The sequence below is a fragment of the Platalea leucorodia genome (assembly GCF_965183815.1).
Source record: "Platalea leucorodia genome assembly, chromosome: 5".
Lineage (NCBI taxonomy): Eukaryota > Metazoa > Chordata > Aves > Pelecaniformes > Threskiornithidae > Platalea > Platalea leucorodia.
In genome coordinates, this window is record NC_138827.1 from 27,422,891 (window position 1) to 27,441,605 (window position 18,715).

An 18,715-nucleotide genomic window follows, 5' to 3' on the forward strand; every position below is an offset into this window, starting at 1 on the left:
CTACCAGTGTCTCCAACAAAGCAACTGAACAAACAGCTACAAATTACATTTCTGGCCCAAATTTTAAGAGGTGAGAACAACAAAACACCTGACGTTTGAATTATTTTTTTTTTTATTCTGATGCCTGTAAAAGTCATACGACAGATCTGTCTGGAGCCTCTAATAAAACATGCAATTATCTATACAGAATTCAGAGTAGAAGACGTTTAATTCTTGGTCTGAAACATCATGGATTAAAAGTGTCAGTAATAAAAAAAAGTTTAAAATTAAGGTAGCTCTACACCACTTTTGCTCAAGGTCACTACAGCTTAAATAGAATATGAATTTATATTCTTTTCATTTTATATGTTTTCTGCAATAATATAATAAAGTAGCACTGACCTGAATTAACTGCCACAGAGCCTCTACCATTTTTCACATCTACTATCCAAGTTGCTTCTTTCCCACCAGGACCATCTTTTATTTTGAAGGCAAAGACTCCACCAATTTTCTTGACAAATTGCTCTCCTTCCTGTAATGACCATGTAATGTGCAAATTATTTACTTAAAAATAATTTTAAAATAGTTTGAATTAAACATAAAGTAATTTAAAAACCTTTACCCTTTCTACTAACAGAAATATCTACTTCCCTCTATTAGGCTTCATTTAAACAGCCATTTAAAAAAACCCCAAACCTCTCCCCCACACACTCAAACTATGACTATCTATATTAAAAACTATCAACTAAAAAAATTACCACTGTCCTAACAGTCTTGTCTTGCTGTAAGTCTGACAAAATGTGATTTCTTCTTCTAATCACAATTGCAAAGCAAGCAACAAACACCAAACACAAAGTTTCCTGCGTTAGTTAGCAAGCTCCTCACATACAATCTAAAGTTGCCTTTACTGAAATACCCTTACGCAGGTAGGAACTGTCTGGAAAAAAAGGCAATTTAAAATCATGGCACAGTATTGAAAGATTTCTGACACAGTGAAATTCAAAGCTGTAATGCTTGTTTCAATGAGCAGTACTAATGAAATAATTGATGCTACTATATTCCCATCAGGTTTCACACATGTTCTGTCATAAATTAAAATCCTGTTGTAGGTAAAAGAAGTAGTCAAATACCTCTTGGAGTTTCTTTTCAATCTCTTTGAAGACAAAATGTGACTTAAATCCATCAACAGCTGCACTGAGAGGCACAGCCACAATACGGTTGGTGCTGAAATGAAAAACCCATTCATTTACATACTTTTAATCACATTTCCAATATCTTCAAATTATCATTAATAGGCCTAACAACAGCAACAACAGTCATACTAAAACACCTTAGCAGTAGAGAGAAACTATATGGTATCAAAGTGAAGCTTACTCTTTGATGGGTTTGACAGCTTGAATTACAATCATTTCAAGTATCTAGATATTTTTGCATGTATGGACAGGACGCTAATTTTATAATGAAAATAAATCATTTATCTTGTTAAGATAAATCAGCAAACACTACTGCCACACCTTGTGTGAAGAGAGAGCAGCACATGCACTATCTCAAAGAACTACCTTTTTTTTGGGGGGGGGGCAAAACAAATCGTCTTTTCCCTCCCAATTCACATAGGTCTTTTAACAGTCACAAGAGGCACTAAGCATTATTCCTGATTCTCTGGAGCAGTCATTCTGCATGGCCTCACAGTAGCATGAAATCTAAATTCTTCATTTCTGCAGAGGCACCCAAAGCTGAAGTACAGAGGTGTCCAAAGAAATGGCAATTCAAGCAGCAGGAAAAATGAGTTTACAATTATTACCATCTCTTGGTAGCAGAGTTCAAAACTGTGGTCAGGTCTGATATTATTAAAGTGACAGAATCACTTAACAAATGTTGCTAGGACTTACATTTGTGTGGTACTAACACTACCCTATAAATGTATGCTAGGGTAGCAATAGTAGGGATTGTCTCATCTGAAGAAGACACATCAATTTTGCTAATAAACCAAGGCTGTACTAACAGGATGTAAAATTGTAAGGTGTCAAAAAAAAGCAGAGCTGTTTCAAAGACTAATCCAAAATGGATCAAGTTCAGCTGTCATTTACTCTGATGTACATTCTTGGCAGCTGTTACTAAAGCCACTAATTACAGGCTAGATCCAAATCCTATGATTATGTCTATGTGCATTGCTGTAGAAAAAATGGTATGAAGTGTCTTCATAAACATGAAATGCCACCACCTTCCCCTTAATTACACAATATACAAACATCATTCAATTACATAAGCGGTATCTAAACGTATTAGCCACACTGTTTCATTCCAAAGTCTGATATACATTGGTGCAACCCCTTGTGTCAGGTATCTCCCCCACACAAAAGCCTTTGGGAGAACTAAAGGTTTTTAAGCTTCTCCAATGTAAGATGAAACTACCTAAGAAAGAATTTAAAAAAATCCCAATACCAACAAAGGTGAAGTGAGCTGTAGTAAATTAAGCTTAATTTCTTCAGGAGAAATATTATCTATACATGCAAAGCTTTTCCTGACAGGAAGGCACTACTTCTAGCAGTACCGCAAGGTTAACAGTATACAAAAAGCAACAGATTCCCTGTTCCATAAAATTACAGTATTTTTAAAGACAAAGCTCAAAGCAATGGAAAATAGTATATTCCCTATAACAGCCTTTCCCCCTGTGATTTAAAACTGTGTACCAACACCTACTGCCAAGTTCTGTGAGCATGTTTGAAGAAAATCCACGATTTTTCCTGTATCACACCTATGTTCTCATACGGTCTAATTTCTTACAGATTACAGAAGTGACAGGATTATCACTTCTGACACCGTACTACAAAAAGTTACTGCTGCAGCCCTTCAAAGTTTAATTGCTTCTCTCATTATCTCTTCTAGAGACTAAATTGTCACCTCCCAGGAATTGTACAGGTCTAGCTAAAACAGCCATTAGAAATATGAGTTGGGAGGGGAATATTTCTTTCTGGAAATCCAGTACATGATAAATTTTACTGTTCACAGGTCTTTAGAGCAAATATAAAGTATTGGCATAGAGTTTTAAAACCAAAACTGTAATACCCACAACAAGTAGCTCAATCTTTCTAAGCAAAGTTGAAAGTGAAAACATACAGCGAACCATGTATTAAAAAAGTGTCACCTGGAATTCTGGTATATTTACAAATTTTAGGTATTTTTCTCTCAATTCCTGTCCCTCCTAGCATGGAACTATAACATTGCAAGACAGCTTCATAGCAGCATTCTCCTCTCACTCTGAAGTATGCTACAATTGCAAGTGCAAATTCTTTACCAGGACTGGACAAGTAACATGCCTGAATTCTAACAAGTACTTAGAATACCACATGTAACACACACAGCTGAAAGCAATTCTCCATGAAACCAAACTAGTAACAATTTTAGCAGTGAAAGCAGTGGGTACCTCTATTCCCATGGATGTCTTCCTTTTTTGGCAAGTCCCTAGTTTCAATTAATTCATTTTAATGTGGCCTGGTTTGTTCTTGGAAGGGGTTTTTTTGTTTGTTTTGCTGGGCTTTTTTCCTCCAAACATTACACTTTTCCTTACAGGAAATCATGTGAGCCATGTTTATGGGGCAGTTTGCTCTTTTCAGTAACTTATAACTCACAGCGCATACTGTTTTATCAGAAACAAGACACTGCGTAAGTTATAATCTCTGTATACACCTGCAGCGCTGTAGGTACACAACAGTTCCAACTGCTGCGCAAGTTTTAGTTTACAGTGCAATTTCTTCCTTGCACAGAGGCAAACGCCAATTCCAAAAAAAATACGTTTTGAAACACAAAGAGATGGGAGCACAGTCAACACAAAGCGAGCTTAGTTTACACCACTACTGAGCCCACAGTGAAAGTTTCCCATGAGAGCATAACCAATACCTGTACACGAATGCTGAACGAGCATTTTCATTCAGCAGCGCACTTTCTTGTGCTCTACAGAGATACAAGCTGAAAGCTGACTATTTTGTGCGCTCTTTCAGTACACACGGCGCGCTTTTTCTCCGCAAGAAGTCAGCCACACGCAGCGGGTAGGCCCTCAACTGCCCCACCACCTCTTCTCCCAGGGCATTACGCAGTGGAGTCGGGCCATCTCGTCTCGCTGAGGCGCTGTGGGCAGCCCCAGCCCCGCGGGGCTCTCACCTGGCGGCTCCGGGGAAGCCCATGCCGTAGAGGGTCACCACCACGGCCCCGCCGAGGCCCAGGTTGTGCTGCAGCGCGACCTTTGCCCCGGGGACCTGCCTCCTCCCGGCCAGACCGCGCAGCTGCCAGCAGAGTTCGGCGCACTGCGCCAGGCCTGAAAAATCGAGCACAGAGCGCGTGGGCCCCGCTGCCAGCCCGGCGTGGGGCGAGGGCGACAGGGAACCGCCCCACATCCCTCCACCGACCGCATCCCCCGCACCTTGCCCTCCTGCAACACGAGAGGCGATAACAGAAGGGGATTTAAAAACAAACGAGCAAGCTTTGCTCTCCCCGCCGGCCGTAAAGATGGCCGCTTTAGTGCCACTCTGGCAAAGACACTTTGGGGAAGTTGCAGAAAAACTGGTCGTCACAGGAGTGACGCACGCTCTTGAGTGCGCTCAAGTTTGAGACTCAAAGTTACTCATTTTTCACATTCCTACAAGACTGCATAGAGGGAAGCCAGAGGAAGCTGTTCCCTCAGAGGTCACGTGCCTGGGCGGACAGCGTGAGCCATCTTAAAAACGCCGGCTCTCCAAAGGGCCCTTGTGAACACACAACCGGCATCGACTTTTCAGTCTCCAAGACACAAATACGTGACAATCGTAAGCATTTTAAAATAGTTTTATGTGCTATGGCATCTTTATAGCAATGCTAAAGATGCCCCAGAAGCATAAGTAGAGCTCACCTCACCATCGGCACGCACCTCAGAGTGGAAATTGGAATTCAACATTAGTTTGCTAAATCTAACAAACATAAAAATGTAACCAAAGACCTTCTGGAAAACTGTTTTTTTCTTTGCAATACAAATGCCTACTATTAAAAATGCTTGTAATAAGTATGTATTATACTACAAGATAAGAAAAAGCCCTAGAATACATAACTGAATTGTGATTCAGATTAGTGCTGGGCATAGCTGGTTAAATGAAGTAAGGCATATACTACAGGCATATTCCATAAACTTCCTTCCCTAATAAGATATTAAGTGAATACATGCAATAGGATTTGATAAAGGTAATTCTTGACAGCTCAAATACCTAGGAATATATTTTCTTGGGAGGCTCAAAATGAAGGTGAATCCCTTTTCATTATAGCCCTGATTTTCAGAATACACTTACCCTCGGTCTGCCCCTACTATTCTATCAGCTATTTCTGCAATTACGATCGAGTTCCACCACATGCACATTTCTTCTTCCCTCCATCGTCCACAGACCTCCATCCCTTCCTCTCCCTTCCCCTAGACAACTGTATAGGCCTTTGGGCAAGGCAGAGGAGGAATCTGCATTTTATGCACCGAATTTTACGCATTGCCAAGTGAAACATTATGAAGAGGATGAGTAAGAAATTTTGTAATTCCAGTCATAGATGGGAATTAATAGATTTCATTTACACTCTCTCAGCCTCAAGGAGAGAATGTGTACCCTGGCACATCCTGCCCTGGAATGGTTTGGAAGCTTAAGATGACTGATATGACCTCTGATTAGCATACAGGTAGCCTCAAGACTGCTTTATAGTGAAATTAAGCTGACAATCTGTAGACATATCATTTTCTGCATTTCAGTGACTCTTCCCCCCCCTCCCTTGGCAATAGAGAGAGGCATGAATACCAGTAATTGCCTCTACATTTATCGCTGTGTAACTGACAGAAATTTAACACATACCTAGCAATGGAATACTCTCATCCTGTTACAGATACCCACAGTCTCATTTACCCAGAATATTTTTCTTCCGAAGTTTCCTAATACTCCCGCCCACACCCACGCTAACTGCAGATTATCTAGCTGTTACAGCTGTTTAGATTAAGGTTTGTTGTTTTACAAGGTTTCCTCTTTTCCAGTGTTCTGACAACTTCTCATTTCCAAATAAGGAAGGTGAATTATCTTCACAAATCCAAACACATTTAATCCAAGAGCCATCTCATTTGGAAGCAAGCGTACCAATTTAAAGAAAACAAAAAACAAAACAAAACAAAAGGAAAACCTATGTTGCTGGGAAATGGTGACTAACTGAGCTTCTGTTGTAAACATCAGATAAATATTTTGACATCCAAGGCTTAACAGAAATAGCTTTTATTACAGCTAACAAGGCTACAGGCTATTCAGATGCAGTAAAAATCTCCAAAATCTGAATTTTAAGGGATGACAACATACGAAAAATGGTTATTCAAACTACAATCATCAGAAGTTGTACTACTAAGCAATTATTTAGGAAAAAAGTTAAGCTGTTTCGCAGGTTGCTTTAACAACAGAAAAAGTAGCACCAGAAGATTAAACAAGTGTTAATGATTAAATTCACACTCCAACTCTTTTGGTTTGAGCAATCCTGCATGGTCAACCTCCCCTAATGCTTGCATTCCTTGGAAATGAGAAGCAACTCCAGAGCTTCCTTCTAGTCTTAGGAAGCCCTCATGTTTCATACAGACAAATACAAGTGGGAAGCATCTGCCTGCTCAAGAGCTGTATCTCGTATCTAACTGGCATGACCAAATGAAATGTTTTTTTTGCATACCTGTAGCACCAAGTGGATGTCCCTTTGAAATCAAGCCACCACTAGGATTAATAACCCATTTTCCTCCATAAGTATTGTCTCCTCTGTCAATCAGGTCACATGCTTTTCCTATAAAATAGTATTTATAAAAGAAAAATGTTCTTTTTTTGGGTTTAAGTGATTTTTCAATTCTATTGTCACTTATTGAAGGTGCTGCACATCAGTCAAGACCCAGGTAATAGTACACCAGAGATTTTACAAAGAGCAGATTGAAATTAGCTCAACTATATTAATGAGACTTGCTTATACTACTGGAGAAAGCGTAACATGGAAAAGAAGTAAAAGCGCTAGTGTTTGATACAACAGCTTTTTTAAATCTGCTGTTTTGTTGATACACAGTATTATGATATAATTAATATAATGAAGCTGTTCATTATTTTATTAATGAAACTGCAGTGATAATTACGGTTTTTGTAAAAGACTGGTTAGTCATAATTTGTGACCCCCAGGACACAGAGGCCCTGGTAAACGCCAAGCTGAACATCGGCCCTTGCCACAAAGGCGGCTAACGGTACCCTGGGCTGCATTAAGACATTAAGATAGTAAATAAAACCACTCGTAAGACTAATGCTTAGAATTGCTTAGCTTTCCAGACTATTAGTTCCCATGCCTTCAGCAGACAGTTCTCCCCTTTAACCAGTCCCTTACTCCTTTATTCTTGTACCAGCTTCTTCAGCCTATGTTATTAATGTCAAAGTCTAAAAAAGATGTGCCACATTTTCTGTATTTTTAACTTACTTCTGCCATTAAATGAGAATAGCAGGTTAGTCTTGTACATCTAAATCCACAATATGGTTTATGCCATTTCACTGATCTCTATGTCTAATTAGTCTACTGTTCCAAGATAAGTTTCACATACTGTTAAGGTCAGACTGACTGAAAGGTGGTGAGAATTGCACTATTAAACTACCATATACAAGACTTACTGGTCAAATAGACAAGTACCATCAGGATTCTTCTGTATCTTCAATTAAAGGAATGAAGCTAAAAAGTTTAATATACCTATCTAAATAATGTCAAACATTTACCATTTTTACTGCAGATACCACAAAAACACAGCAAAGAAGACAGTAAAAAGCAAGCATTCAAAGGCAAATATTTGAAGACCTACAAACACATGAAAAGTCTTCCTGAAGATCTATGAACTTCTCTGTTTCAGTGAGAAAGCTTAGACTTAATACAACACACCACCTAGTGATAGAGTATGGTATTTTCTCAAAATTAGTTAAAAACAAATTAGAGAAAGGTTACATCAGATGATTATTTATGCAAAGCAAGAATACGTTTAGAGTTTAAATATATAAAATACTGAAGTAGCAGTTCAATGCATTATTTACTCGAAATCAAACAAAAACCTCTTCAGTAGAAAATTTTAATGGTTTGACTTACATGCATAGAACTAAACTCCACTGCCATTTAACTTAGTGTAAATCCACTCACTTCAATGAAATTAAACTAATCTGGACAGATTGTGCATTGTTATACAGTTGACTTCAGACACATGTTCACAACTTGCCAATAACTGTATTTTCAAAGGCAAAAATGTTTCAAGATTTTTAAAGAAGTCCTATCAAAGGGTAAGTAAGTTGGTAAGGCCCTCTATAGGTAATTCTTGTCCGATTTTTATCTTCTTAAAAGGAAATACAAAGATGGAGGGAAATCTTGGGGTGGGTAAGTATATAGCCCTGAAAAGGGGGCATAATACTGAGAAAGATCACAAGAGCTTTTAATTTCCTTGCTCTACTTGCTTAAAAGAGCCATCCCTGCACAAGCTAGCCATATGATTTCTCGTAGTTGTCCAACACTTTAATTTGCCTTGTATATTTCTTCAGAAATCACAGTAACACGCTCATTTGTTAAACTAATTCTAGAGTTTGCAGGTCTTCCTTATGTTACTACAGTGGTAACTTGCTTTTCCATCTTATGAGGTTAGCTAATAAGACTTTCAAATATAGAAGATCTGTCTAGTAAACAACTCCAAGTTCTAATTATATGAACAGATTATATGAATTCATATATATATATAATATATATAATATATATAATAATATATATATTATAATAATATATATAATTCATATAATCTGTTCATATAATTCATATATATATAATATATATAATATATATAATAATATATATATTATAATAATATATATATATGAATTATATATATTATATGAACAGATAAAAAGATATTTTCAATTCTCTCCATTGATGTATTACCTTCTGGACAGAGTCCCAGAGCTTCGTAGGTAATGAACTCATTAGCTGAGAAACAGTCATGAAGTTCAATCACATCAACATCTGTAGGCTTTAGGCGTGCTTTTTCAAAACATTTTTCCGCAGCTTTTTTAGTCATATCATAGCCAACCTGCAACAAGAAATTGTACATTAAAATATCATTAAAGAAACATAGCTAGCAATTTCATTTCTACACTTAATTTTAAACATGCTTCTATATATCCTGTAAGTGAAAGTAACCTGTAGGAGGTAGCATTCTAACTTATTTTAATGCATCACATATCACAGCATTTAATATTCATACAGTATGGATTGTATAGAAAGAAATAATACATTCTAAGTCTCATTGTTGGCATGTGGAAACTTTGCTGGGGAATATCCTATTTTCTCAACCTTGCCCACAAGCCAAATTGCTCCTTTGCGTGACTCAGACCAACAGCCTTGAAACAAATCCTCAAACTGTCTGGCTACCTTTTTCTATCAGCCATCTGACTAGAATTGTATTTGAAACCCAAACAGAACATGACTAGAGTAGAAACTATTGGGTATTCTAATAGTTTGACTTACATCCAATTATTTCAGTCAATTTGCAGTGGGATGCAAATTTTGCAGTTCAGGTGTTTCCCTTCATCCTACTTAAGCAAGTAATCATGACTATACCCGACAGGTTATTTCAGCTTCAGTATTACACAGGCATAAGTAAAACTGTTGTAAGTTTCATTACTCTCATAAACAGAAAAATTAAAGAAATGTGTTTCTTGCTGTTCAAATTGTTTAAAAAGTAGCCTTTAAATACTTTGTTAAAAACTACATTTTTGATAGCCTGTTTATAAATTTCTTACTGTTATTCCACAACCATACTCTGCTTACTCCACCTGCTCAAATGAAATTACTTTTACGTTCACCACAAAGTATAATTTGTTTGCTTAATGACACAGAAATGTCTACAGTATCATTAGGACTTGCAGGTATTAAAAAAAACCAAACTGATGAGTATGAGGGAATACAGAATTCTAAACCTACCATCTTCATACAACTGTTTTCTTCAAATGTGCTTGGATAATCAGTAGCCATCACCTGGGCTAGAATTTCCACAGCATTTGTCTGCAACTTATGCTTTTTCACAAACTCCTCACTACTCAAAATTGCAGCTGCGGCACCATTTGATGTTGGACTGATGGAAAGAAAAATAATGATGTAATCATTCTAAATTAGTAACATCAATCTTTCACAGAATTATCTTTTAATACAAACCAAAAAAACAAAAAGGACAAATGAAAACCACTTTCTTTGGATGATGCCACTGAAACTATAAATTCCTTCAGTGTTTGCTGGACACTTTCAGTAATATTTATAGCAGACATTTGAAAAGCATGACATCAAAATAGAAACGTATCATTAAGGTTTTTCAATTTAGAAAAAATCAAAGCTTCTACTTGGCTATAAACATTGTTAACAACAAGCCTTTCAGGAGTGTATAGGAAAGGCTGAAGAGAAGAATTAACACTTAACAGCAATGGGTGCACATTGGTAAAAGATACAGAATGACGCAAGAGCCTCAAAGTACGAAACGTATTTCAGCTTACTGTATTATACTGTGAACAAATATCTAGATCATGTTTAGTCAAGACAGAGATTCCACATTTGTTTTATTTATAAGAAGTTTTACTTAAAATAATCTGTAAATTTTAATTTACACACAAACAGACTTTATTTAAATAGATGTCCTACCATATTTGTCTTAACATCAAGATTTATTTCACAACGCTAAGTTCTCTCCTTACCAACACTGTAAGACAGTCAAGAAATCAAAAATTTTGCGAGACTGCAGAACTTCATCTAATGTGTACTCCTTTTGGAACTGGGAATACCTAAGAAAAACATACAGATGCCATCTTAGTTTTAGCACAGCCCTTAGCAGAAGACATCCTATTATCACACTATTAGGCAGTCATAGAGCTGTTTTTACAAAGTATAAGGCACTGGATATAGAATTTATGCTGGGTATAATTCTCATTCCATAATAAAGAATATACTCTGCACACTATTTCTAAAAATAATACTCAGGTTTGCATGGATTTTTTAACAGCAATGTATGTTCAATATAGAGGTAGAGTACATTACTCACGGGTTATTAGTTGAATGGCTATGATTCTTCCATGCAATTTTTGCAAAGTATTCTGGATTTGTCCCTGGAAGGGGAAAGCAAGCTGTGTTGAAATACTTTGTTTACCTAAACAGTGCTAACATAGCATTTTAAATATTGTGTCGTAAGAATTTGACCTTTACAAGAGACTCGTTGTTACCAAAGCTTTCCTTAGAACTCAACTTAGGTCTAAAATTTAGATAAAGACTACTAAACATGGTTGAGTTTTAGGTAACAGAACATCCTACTTGGGTATTTAACACTTACTAACATAGAAATACAGAAAATAAGTGCATTTTATTTAAGCCATTATTGTATTACTGAAACTTGAATGCTCATTTTCCTATCAGTGCAAAACAGCTGCAGTGAAATATTGGAGTCTAAGTCCAAAATTTTTCCATACAGTAGTCTAAAACTAAGTGCAAATAAAACATGCTCAACAGGCCATCCTATTACCTTGGAGCCAATTCCCTTGTCTGGTGAGGGGGTAAGAAACGGCAGTGGCAGCAGCCTAGTACTCTATATTGAATCGAATATCCGAAAGCTTTTGTCAAACGATTCAGTCCCAAGCCTATCTACCCATCCTAAGACACAAGGGAAAAATGCAGGAAGTTTTGAAACCTTATCGCTGAGACCTTACAGAAGCACAAACCATACCATTAGCATGATTACCAGACACTCTGTATCACAGCCTTAATTTTGTCTCCTGATGATTTTGTTTGCCTACACATCACCAACTTTTCTGTAGATAACTCTTTATCCAAATGTATTCCTGTGTATGTTAGCTGTAGATGTTGCACTTGTAGTACTTGGGTAAAAGAAAGGACACCGAATGCTAACATTTTTTAAAAATTAAATCCTAATATATATATATATATATTTAAATAAGTTCATTAAAAGAGGACAATGAAAAAAATGTATTTTAGCATACCATATTTCTCCATATGTTCTTTGCCAGCATTTGCAAACATCTGAGGTGCTACTGGAGCACTTGCTAAGCCATATTTATTTATCATAATTTCCAAATGTTTGTCCATTGGATTAGTTCTGTCTGAAAACTAAAAAGAAGATAAATAGTTATAAAGCAAGTCATAATTTCCTTTTCTTCACAACATCACCACAAAAATGCCATGGATTTCAAGCAAAAGAGAGGTTTTTCTGATATTTTAACAATTCCACTGGACAGTATGTTGCACTTCAGTGACATGTTTTGAAGCATTCATAATTTCCCAACTACAAGAAAGAGTTAATAAGCAGAAAATGCTTAACATTATAATCACTGCACTGCTTCATGGCAAGGACCACTCCTATGTGATTTCTATCACAGTCACTATTTTCAGCAGAGGACTTCAGGTATTTTTCATCTCAGTTTAAAATCCTATAGTTAATATAGTTCCAAGTTATAAAATGGATATTGTATTAGTATTTTCAATGAAGCTTAGATGAAATATCGTGAAGCATGTTAAAGATACCTCTTACTCATTTAAATCAGTTGTTAAATTTAACATTTCTCACCCAAACCTCTGCATATATTATGAGATTTGGCAGTTCTGTAGTTAAACGACATATGGGCTCTAATATTGCTTGCCATAAGGCAAAATACAAACAAACCCCTCCACAATTCTCCAGTAAAAACAAAAAAGAGACAAGAAAGAAAGGTTTACAAAAGTCCTTAGGTTTTGGGAAAGTGTGTTAACCGGTCAACTGAGTAAGCATCAAGCCAAAAGCCAGAAGACCCAGATTCTCTCTTTGATTTGCTTTGTCATTTTGAGAAAGACACTTCAATTGCTCAATGCTTCAGTATTCTATCTGGTATTTTCATTATTCCCTATTAACCCTGCCTTTCACGTATTCTTGGCAAAATCCTAAAAGCATGACATACTACATAAAATTAATTCTAAAACATTCCATACAAAATTTGTAGTCATAGCTGCAATCAGAATCATCACTCATTAAAAGTTTCCATGGATCAAAATAATGGTTTATTTTGTAATCATCTACAGCAACATCTTAAAGCAACTGGCATTTATGAGAATGTGTCTCAGAGAATGAGGAGGTGTATTTCATCTATGAATACAATGAAACCTATAAAGTGTTTCAGACACTTACACCTGAAGCAAGGGATCCTTTTGCCATCCTCTCAAAGCCAAGTGCCAGAACACAATCTGCCAAACCTTAAAATAAAATTTGTGGCTATTTAAAACACAATATAATTATAAATTACATTTTGTACTAATTCAATTACAAGAAATATACATAAACACCTACCAGCTGCTCTTCCTCCTTTCTTCATTTTTGAAGGAGAGTCAAATTGGAGTGGGAATGGTATTGATACAAACATATTGATATTGAAGAATGAGAGATCACTAAAAAGTTTGGGTTTATTTTTAAACTGTTTGACAGCAATTATCTTAGATGACCAAGCACTTACGTCTCTGCTACAAATACTAGAAAAATCATACAGAATGTTGCTATAGTTTTCATTACAGAAACATCAGCATTTAAGTGCAAGAAAGTATGAAAGTCCACAAAAGAACTGTAGAAACAGAAGGAAACGCTCATCTGTCAGTTCAAAGCACAGTCTGTCATAAGAAAGTACTCTCTTCCCCTCCCTTCCAAAAATGCATTAGTCAAACACTTGTGTTAACTTCAAGTTAAAAAAAAAAGAAAAAAAAAAAGCTTTTTAGCAGACTCCTCTCTCCTTTTCATCCTGCAGAGTCTACTGTCTTGCAGTACTATAATGCAACTTGTTCTGCACTACTCCAAACAATTGTTCCAGAAAAAACTTAACTGGCTTACTACTTAATAGGTTCACATAGCTTATGACACAGGAAAGGACATTTATATCCATACACACCATCTTCCTGCATCACAGACATAGTCCCTTAGGTGCACACATAATGCTCTAGTTCATAGTGATACTCTTTTAAGTGCTTGGTCTTATATTTGTATATACAACTGACCAACCTTTTCATCTGAGTGAGGCAGAAAACACACTTTTGCCTGTAAGGATAGGACATTTACAACTCAGAGTACTCACATTCACTAGTTCTGTTCTTCATTCAAGTTATATTTATAGAAATAGAGAATATGTATTACCCAGCCCCAGTGCAAAACAACTCACCTCCTTCTACTAGTTGTCTGGCCATGAACAAAGCAGTTGATCCAGTAGCACAGTTGTTGTTAACATTAATGATAGGAATGCCAGTTAAACCCAAACCATGATAGATGGCCCGTTGTCCACAGGTTGAGTCACCTTTATATAGAGACACATTAAAATAAGGTACATACTCAAACTTCACTAGCAAAAGGAAATCCCACCATGTATGTGCAATGCTACCATTTAAACTGTAAACTTGAACTTCTGAACTGTCATCTTGAGTATGCCTCTCAAGTATCCACAGTAAAAGAACCTTAGAAACAAGATTAAAAGCACCAGATTTTAAAAACAGAAGTGTGTCCTGCTTCTGTGATAACAGGCCGTGAATCAATGGAAGGTAACTGGACTGGACAGAAACGTCTTAAGAGGTGTGGCTTGGAAGCTGCTATCAGAGCTGACTGACCCTATTTCAGTTGCCATAATACAGTCATTAATAGAGAAGCAGGAAGAAAGTAAATTGAAAACTCTTTGGAATGGAAACAGATTTCCCCATAATATAAATCTGATTTTGACTGCTTTGAGACATACATCAGGCATGTGTGAACTGGAGTGACAGGAAAAGGTTCAGACCAACCATTTAGCACCATCTCCTCTCACTACAATAAGCAGTGACTGCAAGTTAAAAGTTTCTGCTGAGGGCGTCTACTAGAAATCTGTTTGAGGGCTGTGCTGGTTTTGCCTGGGATAGAGTTAATTTTCTTCACAGTAGCTAGTATGGGGCTATGTTTTGGATTTGTGCTGAAAACAGTGTTGATAACACAGGGATGTTTTAGTGACTGCCGAGCAGTGCTTACACAGAGTCAAGGCCTTTTCTGCCTCTCACAGCATCGCACCAGCGAGGAGGCTGGGGGTGCACAAAAAGCTGGGAGGGGACACGGCTGGGACAGCTGACCCCAACTGACCGAAGGGGTATTCCCCACCATATGACGTCATGCTCAGCATATGAAGCTGGGGGAAGAAGAAGGAAGGGGGGGGATGTTTGGAGTGATGGCATTTTGTCTTCCCAAGTAACTGGTACGCATGATGGAGCCCTGCTTTCCTGGAGATGGCTAAACACCTGCCTGCTGCTGGGAAGTAGCAAACGAATTCCTCATTTTGCTTTGCTTGTGCACACAGCTTTTGCTTTACCTATTAAACTGTCTTTATCTCAGTCCACAGGTTTTCTCACTTTTATTCTTCTGATTCTCTCCCCCATCCCACTGTGGGGGAGTGAGTGAATGGCTGTGTGGTGCTTAATTGCCGGCTGGGGTTAAACCAGAACAGTCCTTTTTGGTGCCCAATGAGGGGCTCGAGGGGTTCGAGATAACGACAGATTTGACTGGAACGTGCTAGATAAAATTTACAGCTGTTATTGCTGTTTAGCTATTAATTGGCAGGCTTCTGTGCTTGCTTGCTTTACTCTATATTAGAGTCTAGTGCTCATTAGGGGCTGGTTTTTGCTTTTGCTGCTTGCTGTACTGCTTCTCATCTTACTCTGCTGTGCCTAGGAACATTTTGATAACAGCAATGGCCATGCACCTGGGCTGGCAGATGGCCAGGGCATCGCTGCTGTACACAGAAACCTGTGCTGCTGTATTGGACAGGCTGGAACTCCAGTATGAACTCAAGTTGAAGGGACTGTGACCTGAGGATGAGTCCACGCAGAAGCAGGACACCCCGAAGCATCCGCGGCTGTGGATAAGCCCATGCCAGAGCAGGTACATCTCAAAGCGTCTGTGGCCGTGGTTACGTCTGTGCCGCAGCAGGTATACCTCTGAAGGGACTGTGGCCCAAGGATAGGGCCACACTCAAACAGGCACACCTCAAAGCGACTGTGGCAGTGGATAAGTCTATGCCACAGCAGGCATACCCCAGAAAAGACTATGCCTCAGAGATAAGGCTCCACTTGGAGCAGGTACACCCCCAAGGGATTGCAGTCTATGGATAAGTCCAAGCTGGAGCAGGGGCAAAGGGAGGAGTTCATTGCAATGTTAAACCCTATAACCTGGCCCAAAGGCACCAGGGGTGGAGATTATAATGGAAATATCTTTAAATTGTTGTAACCCAGGATTTGAGTTGCATGTTTTGGGAATTACTATAGCAGCAATCCCTTGTTGCTAACCACGCAAGGAGCAAGGGGAGGAGTTCGTTGCAATGTTAATCTCTATAATCTGGCCCAAAGGGACCAGGGGTGGAGATTGTAATGGATATACCTTTAAATTGCTGTAACCCAGGATTTGAGTTGCACATTATGGGAATTACTATAGCAGCAACCACCTGAACCAATGGAGGACAAGCCTCACAAGAAACAGTGCAAGTACAGCAGGAACTCAACCTGAGCTGGCTTTGGTGCCCAGTAACTGCATGCAACACACCACTTCTTCTGTCCTGAGTGACCGCCATAACAGATGGAGCCCAAAGTCATGGACTAAGTGAACTCAGTGGACGTTTTACAGACATTTCACAGAGGTTGTCCACAGACTAAGGGAACGATACTTGTGTATTATATCAAAGAATGGGAATGGAGGTGGGGGTTAATGAGGATGTATTGGATAGTGCGGGACCTGAGCATGACATAAATAGTATGCAATAAGGGGTGGAGACTGTGCTGGTTTTGGCTGGGATAGAGTTAATTTTCTTCACAGTAGCTAGTATGGGGCTATGTTTTGGATTTGTGCTGAAAACAGTGTTGATAACACAGGGATGTTTTAGTGACTCCTGAGCAGTGCTTACACAGAGTCAAGGCTTTTTCTGCTTCTCGCCCCACCCCACCAGCAAGGAGGCTGGGGGTGCACAAGAAGTTGGGAGGGGACACAGCTGGGACAGCTGACCTCAACTCACCAAAGGAATATTCCATACCATGTGATGTCATGCTCAGCATGTAAAGCTGGGGGAAGAAGGAAGGGGGAGACATTTGGAGTGATGGCGTTTGTCTTCCCAAGTAACCGTTAGGTGTGATGGAGCCCTGCTTTCCTGGAGATGGCTGAACGCCTGCCTGCCCATGGGAAGCAGCGAATGAATTCCTCGTTTTGCTTTGCTTGTGCACACAGCTTTTGCTTTACCTATTAAACTGTCTTTATCTCAACCCACGAGTTTTCTTACTTTTACCCTTCCAATTCTCTCCCCCATCCCAACAGGGTGGAGTGAGCAAGTGGCTGTATGGTACTTAATTGCCGGCTGGGGTTAAACCACAACAAGGGTCCTGCTGGTAATGAAGGCAGGGCAGCACTGTGTTGGTATGTGAACAACTAACTGTTGTCTACATCAGCTGTGAAGCATTATTCTGGAGCGATACTAATAGATGCAGTCTCAATAATCTTATACAGTACTCAAGCCATTGTTTAATGGTTCTATATATATCCATAGGATTAAAATAGTTATGAACCTCTCATAGAGTAGATCTCATCTATCACTCAGAGTTGAGTCCAAGCAGATATCTCTTATGTGCTCTTGGGCTGAAAGTGCAAGGACACAGTACATGTTTGATCCCCAGAATACCCCTAGCAAGTGTCTTCAACTCAAGAGCAATGGATAAACAAGCATATCCATTCTAGCGTACACACAGCATCACAGAAACGATAAAAGAATTTTCAAGTCTATTGCCATAAACATTACAATGCCTAAGTTTTGCACCACTTGAATAAATATACCATCTGATCTTGCTGAAAGAGCTACTTGTACAAAAACACATTTGCAAGACACAATTTTATGGAAGTCTTTTCCATGACTAGAACCGTAAACTGCACAAATAAACAGACATAGACCTGTGATCACTAAAAAGAATAATTTTTAAAAAGTTTGAGACAGTTCTACAAACTGACATGATTAAATATTATAACCTGAAATTGATAGAATCCCCCATACTTTATCCACACAATGTCTGCATATGTCATGGATGTCACATCCCAATCAAATGACATTACTTACCATAAACATAACCCACACATGCCTGCTCCACCGCTGAATAAGGAATCCCAGCATCAGATAAAGCCTTCTGGCCTAAAAAAAGTTTAGAAGTTGAAAAAAAGTTTAAAAGTTGAAGGAAAAAAAAAAAAGCACCTCTCACAACCATAACAAGCAAACCTAGAGTAGTATGTATAATTCATGCATTCACAAACAAGAAAAAGAGTAAGCTGTAAAAATTCCTTATTATATGATGAGAATGGTTAATATAGTCTTGCATCTTAATTTTCATTAGGACAATTTTGCAGTATTTTGAGTTCTGAACAAGCTCCTTTATCAGAAAATTTCATGCAATCAATTCTGTGTTCATGCACAAAGGCTGTTTGTCCCAATGAAAGTATGTTTGAGTAATATATGTAGGTATGAAATTATTTAAGCATCCAATTAAATTTTAAGCTATCCTTCTGACTTCAGTGCTGGAAGGCAGTGAGTTGATCGGGTAAGTTATTGATTTTGTGAAAGTGGGGTTTTTTTTTTTTTATCAGTTTTACATTTGCTTCTTATAT

General features: G+C 38.2%; 1 protein-coding gene across 3 annotated transcripts in view; it reads right to left on the minus strand.

Moving 5' to 3' along the window:
- The window catches only part of SCP2 (sterol carrier protein 2), a 32,761-nt gene that overhangs the window by 11,560 nt on the left and 2,486 nt on the right, over nucleotides 1–18,715 (minus strand). For 2 of the 3 annotated variants that reach the window (XM_082312688.1, XM_082312687.1), the window contains exons 3-14: nucleotides 18,174–18,245; nucleotides 14,232–14,363; nucleotides 13,217–13,281; nucleotides 12,039–12,165; nucleotides 11,090–11,153; nucleotides 10,746–10,832; nucleotides 9,985–10,135; nucleotides 8,944–9,091; nucleotides 6,682–6,789; nucleotides 4,138–4,291; nucleotides 1,110–1,203; nucleotides 382–511 (exon numbers count right to left, since the gene is read on the minus strand). In XM_082312688.1, coding sequence (XP_082168814.1) covers nucleotides 382–511; nucleotides 1,110–1,203; nucleotides 4,138–4,291; nucleotides 6,682–6,789; nucleotides 8,944–9,091; nucleotides 9,985–10,135; nucleotides 10,746–10,832; nucleotides 11,090–11,153; nucleotides 12,039–12,165; nucleotides 13,217–13,281; nucleotides 14,232–14,363; nucleotides 18,174–18,245 — 1,332 coding nt within the window. Of the gene's footprint in view, nucleotides 1–381; nucleotides 512–1,109; nucleotides 1,204–3,876; nucleotides 4,292–6,681; nucleotides 6,790–8,943; nucleotides 9,092–9,984; nucleotides 10,136–10,745; nucleotides 10,833–11,089; nucleotides 11,154–12,038; nucleotides 12,166–13,216; nucleotides 13,282–14,231; nucleotides 14,364–18,173; nucleotides 18,246–18,715 lie in introns of those variants that run through there. The other variant, XR_014228253.1, reaches the window with a different exon arrangement.